The 5,492-nt window shown below is 54.1% G+C and overlaps 1 protein-coding gene across 1 annotated transcript; it reads left to right on the top strand.

Moving 5' to 3' along the window:
• The first annotated feature begins 995 nt into the window (after positions 1–995).
• Positions 996–5,186, top strand: HTR1B (5-hydroxytryptamine receptor 1B). Its single transcript, XM_090031397.1, has 2 exons — positions 996–2,184; positions 3,780–5,186. The coding sequence occupies exon 1, from the start codon at positions 996–998 to the stop codon at positions 2,121–2,123; it is 1,128 nt and encodes a 375-aa protein (XP_089887523.1). The 3' UTR covers positions 2,124–2,184; positions 3,780–5,186.
• The last annotated feature ends 306 nt before the right edge of the window (positions 5,187–5,492 follow it).

Genomic DNA, 5,492 nt, shown 5'->3' with positions numbered 1-5,492 from the left:
CTCTGCTGAGCTCCCCCGGGCGGCTCTGAGGGCAGTCGGCACGTGCAGTGCGCCTGGGGGGCGGGAGAGGAGGAAGGGCAGCCGGGGCCGGCGAGGGGCGGGAGTCTGAGGCAGATCAGCCCAGTCCGGCTCGGGCCCGGGAGGCTTGGATCCTAGCAGGGAAAAGCCGAGGAGATTTTCGGTGGGATCAAAGCAACAGGCGGCGGGGGGGTTCTTCCCGCCAAACAGAAGCTGTCCTCAGCCGCCCAGGCGCGTGCCCAGCCCCTGGGGGGGGGGGGGAGGGGTGACCCCCGAGACGGCTTTGATCCGCGGGTACCCGCTGCCGGGGACTTTGGGGCCACGGAAGAAGCGGGAGCCGCGGGGCTGGGAGGGGCGCAGGAGCGGGCCAGATGTGGGGCAGAGGCGGGCGGGAGCGCCCGCTCCCTCCTCCCTCTCCCCCTCCCCCTGCCCCTCGCCCGGGGGTCGTCCCCACGTCCCGCTCGCCTCTGCCCCCTTCTGGGGGGGGGGGGGGCGTGTGTGTATGTATGCATGTGTGTGTGCATGTATGTAGGTGTGCGTAGGTGTATGTGTGTGGGGGGAGCGGGGGGCATCCCAGCGAGCGCAGCCGGCCCAAGGCGGAGGCGGCCCCGGCCCCGGGCAGGTCGCGCCCCGCCCCGCCCCGCTCAACTGCGGGACTAGCTCCCCGGCCCGGCCCGGCCCGGCCCCGGGGGCGGCGCTAGGACCCGGCAGACGGCGGGAAGCGGCGCGGGGCCGGCGCCCCGCGAGTGGCAGTGGCGGGCAGAGCCGCGCCGCGCCGCGCCGGGTCTGTATAAGGGGCCGAGGCGAGAGCTCCCGGCCCGGCCCCGCTCCGCTCCGCTCGGGGCTCCCCTCGGGGCTCCCGGCTGCGCTGGACGGGGCGGGGCCGGGCGCGGGGCGGCGCCGGCGCAGGCACCGCCCCGGCCCGGCGGGATGGCGGAGGGCTGAGCCCCGCGCCAGCCCGAGCGGCCGGCAGCGGCATGGAGGCGGCGGGGCCGTGCCCGCTGCCCGCCAACGAGTCGTCGGCGGGCGGGCGGTGCGGCGCGGCGGGCGCCTACCAGGAGGGCACGCCGCTGGGCGGCAAGGTGGTGCTGGCCGCCGCGCTGGCGCTGCTCACGCTGGCCACCATGCTGTCCAACGCCTTCGTCATCGCCACCGTGTCCCGCACCAGGAAGCTGCACACGCCGGCCAACTATCTCATCGCCTCGCTGGCCGTCACCGACCTGCTGGTGGCCATCCTGGTCATGCCCGTGAGCACCGTGTACACCGTGACGGGCAAGTGGACGCTGGGCCAGGTGGTGTGCGACGTGTGGCTGTCCTCGGACATCACCTGTTGCACGGCCTCCATCCTGCACCTCTGCGTCATCGCGCTGGACCGCTACTGGGCCATCACGGACGCCGTGGGCTACTCCAGCAAAAGGACTCCCCGGCGGGCGGCCGGCATGATCGCGCTCGTCTGGGTCTTCTCCATCTCCATCTCCATGCCGCCGCTCTTCTGGCGCCAGGCCAAGGCGGACGAGGTGTCGGACTGCGTGGTGAACACGGACCACATCCTCTACACCGTCTACTCCACGGTGGGCGCCTTCTACCTGCCCACGCTGCTGCTCATCGCCCTCTACGGCCGCATCTACGTGGAGGCCCGCTCCCGGATCCTGAAGCAGACGCCCAAGAAAGCGGGCAAGCGCTTCACCCGGGCGCACCTCATCACGGACTCGCCCGGCTCCTCCTCGTCCGTCACCTCCATCAACTCCAAGGCCCCCGAGCCGGGCAGCGACGCGGGCTCGCCCGTGTACATGAACCAGGTGAAGGTGAAGGTCTCCGACGCGCTGCTGGAGAAGAAGAAGCTCACGGCCGCCAGGGAGCGGAAAGCCACCAAGACTCTGGGGATTATCCTGGGCGCCTTCATCGTCTGCTGGCTGCCCTTCTTCATCATCTCCCTGGTGCTGCCCATTTGCAAGGACGCGTGCTGGTTCCACATGGCCATCTTTGACTTTTTCACGTGGCTCGGATATCTCAACTCCCTCATCAACCCCATCATCTACACCATGTCCAACGAAGACTTCAAGCAAGCGTTTCAGAAACTGATCCGCTTCCGATGCAGCGGCTGAACGCGGGTCGGCCTGGACGCTGCGGAGCGGCTTGAATGCGCAGTCGGGTCCGATTCCGCAGGTAGGGGGCTGGTCTTCTCCTCCCGGGAGCAGGGGCCCGCCGGGCGGCCCCCCCCAGCCGGCAGTGCCCTCCCGAGACCCCGCTGCTGCCTCCTGCACCCGCCCTAGGGCAGGCGCTGGGCAGCTGCCGGAGCTCTCCAGCCAGCTCTGAAGTTGTCGGAGTCGCTACTTCGTGCGTCTGCCGCCTCTGCCGGAAGCGAGTCTCGTGTCTCGCCGCTCTTGTCCCGCCCGATCACTCTTTTAAGTGAGCCAGGCAGGGCTTTAAACTGCTCCCAGGTGCCGGCTGATCCTGCCCAGCCCCGGCCCTGGGCGCGGGGAAGGGCGGAGGGGAGCGGGGTGCTGCGATCCGGTTGCCCAGTTTTCCCTGCAGACTCGCTTTTGTTTCAGCCCCTGTCCGATTGCATCAAACGGAGCCCAGAAACCTGAGGCGCTCCGGGGCCAAAGGCTGCAAACCGCCTTCATTTCTTTACCACGACCTTCGTGACATTTTTACACAGTTAAAGGGGGCCCTTGATAAGTGACTGGCAACAATCCAGTGCTCTTCCCACAGATTAATGAAGTCAGGCTAATTAGTGTTGAGCAACCCTCATCCTTTCAAGCTGGTTTTTGCTCCCTAACCTCCGTGTGTTTGGGGGAAGGAAGGAGAGAAAGAGAGAGAAGGAGGGAGGGAGAGAGAGAGAGAGAGAGAGAGAAAGCATATGTAAATTCCCAACAGCAGCTGACACCGTTAAAAATCACAGTGGCTCTTATTTAAAGCAACCCTCCTGCAGGACTTTTCAAAGGCAAAGCGTTTCCTCTTGCCCGGATTGGCAGCACCACATGCCCACTCAAAGCCTCTGTTGATGCAGCATTATGTACCTTCCTTTCCCAGGACAAGGGAATAAGAATGTCCATGTGGCTCATCACTTTCTTCTTTGTAACGCTGCTTACGCAGCATTGACTGAAATGCAAGCATGGCCTGTCTTTTCTATTTTTTGCCAAGGCAAAGTCAAGTTCAGCACTTCCAGTGTAGCTCAAAGAACTTCAGAGGTCTTTGGGCAACACTTGGATAGCCAGGTGCCATTCATAGAATATAATGGCCAATGAATAAGTATGACAGTGAGATTATTGCTATCTAGCATAAATCTCATCTACTTCCATCTTTTAGAACAGCAAAGAGGAGTTACTTCTGGAGATGGAGGGATAAGGAAACTTTTTTTTTTTTTATTGTGCAGATGAAGCCTGATCCAAAGTCTATAGAAATCCAGGGCAAATAATGTACTTCTGTTGACTTTGGATCAGGCTGCAGTTTAAATGTGACTTCAAACATCCTGCATCTTACTACTCCCCAGATTCCTTTTCAGTCCAGAGGGTGAGACTGGAGGAGCGAGCTCAGATGAAACAAACCATTTTAACAAAAAGACTAATGAGGGATTCATCATGCCAGCACACTCAGACAACTGCTTACCTCCCATGCTGAAAAGCTGTATCTAACTGTACATATAACTTGGCATGTGCTGTGATGTCTGTCCTTCAGTGCACTTTTCTGCAGAATATCTATTGTCTTTATTGTGACACTTTTAATAATTCTCCAAATCTCTTCCTTTTTGTCTGCAGAATCAAGTTGCTATTGTAAAGACCCACGGCTTGAAACTCCCCAACCCCAGTTGTCAGACTCATGAGGCTGCAAAAACGTCAATACATTCTGCCACCAAACTGTTCAGCCCTGCATTTCAGTGTAATGACTGTCGCAGAGATGCTGTTCCAATATAGTCACACACATCAGTTGCAAACAAACAAACAAAACAGAGGGCAACTTGGAGTACGGAGGCTTATAACCCATCTGGGCTGGAAAAAAAGTTGGAGAGCAAACTACTTATTTTGCAGGCTTACTTTTTGATTATTCTTTTGCAAGTTGTAGGGGTGTGCACAAAAGCACAGTTACTGTGTGTGTAATATTAGCATATTTGTATTTATGTGTGCACTTGTAATTTCTTCTTTTCAGCAGAAAGAGTTGTTAATTTCACTTGCAGGGCCTGGAGGAAAACTGGGACATTTTTTAAAATAGGAACATTGCAGTACGCTGTGTAAATGAACTCCTTCAGCTGAATATGAGAGAGAGGTAGGAGTGTGCAGATTATATCTGGATTGTAAAACAAGGCAAATGCAAGTAATCTTGTAATAAGAGTTCTGTACACATTCATCTGCATTGCACACACATGGCTGACTGTCTTCATCATTACCTTCATACATTAATACTTCTTGCTTCTACTCAGTCCAGGAATGGAAAACAAAGAAGTCCTGTGACCTTTGCCTTTAACCAGCTGGGAATAGGAGCAGTCATTTTGATGTCGTAACTCAAGTTTTCCATTTTTGTGTCTGCACACCCTTACTCCATGGAACACCAAGGACTACATAATCTTATGAAATACCTCTATTATCTAGTGTTCTGCTCTGTAGAGAAACAAAGCAGTTTGCTCTTTCAGAAGAGCTACATCACCTGCAAAACAAATATCTACACATCAAAATAAGTACCTGGGAGTGAAATTGCTCTCTTCCCATTATCTTTTTATTTCATTTCTCCCTTTTATTCCGATAAGACCTTAAAGCACTACTAAACTCCAGCAAGTCAAAATTAGAGTTTCAGAACATGGTCCACCTGCTGTGATAGAACTGCATTGAGTGTTCCTCCTATGTGTAACTGAAAATGAAGTATAAACAATAAAAAGCTTTACTGTCTTCTCAAAAGTATTTGGTAGCAATTGTGTTACTAATGGGAATATTTATTGATTCACAATATTGTCCCTTTTAAGTAAAGCTTATCTGACAAGTCACTGAAGAAAGTGATTGAGGGCTGAAATGGCTGCTTGCAATCAACAGTCATATTTTTAAACAAAGCTTGAGTTTTGAGCTTGAGAATAACATCTAAGACTTTATGTACCATCTCAAATTAAATTTAAACAAATAAAATACATTCTTAATAAAATATATCTTATTACCTTAAGAATAAAGGACTACTTTATCACTCAAATGGCATTGTAATTCTTGCTAAGTTTTAAAAATGTATTTCAGATGAATCCCATCAAACAGAGCAAGAAAAATATTATGGGACTTATTCTGCTTAAATGCAGCCAGATAACCACATGCTATTCTCCAGCAAGTCATTTAAACATTATGGATTTACCTATTTAATTGAACAGCAAATAAAAAAAATTAGAACACTGAGCCCTCATTCCTTGTGCATTCAGAAGTCCTATTAATTGCAGAGGGAGGTGTCTTGCCTGTGTGAAAGGAATACAAAACTGAGCCTCCAAGCTGAAAATGTAGCCA

Source organism: Crocodylus siamensis, chromosome 1 (assembly GCF_052110815.1).
Source record: "Crocodylus siamensis isolate JL-2025a chromosome 1, ASM5211081v1, whole genome shotgun sequence".
Lineage (NCBI taxonomy): Eukaryota > Metazoa > Chordata > Crocodylia > Crocodylidae > Crocodylus > Crocodylus siamensis.
The sequence above is the reverse complement of the archived record's forward strand: the minus strand, read 5'-3'. Positions and strand labels throughout refer to the sequence as shown.

Coding starts and splice junctions, on each gene's coding strand:
- HTR1B (XM_090031397.1), top strand. CDS start 996: ATGGAGGCGGCGGGGCCGTGCCCGCTGCCCGCCAACGAGTCGTCGGCG.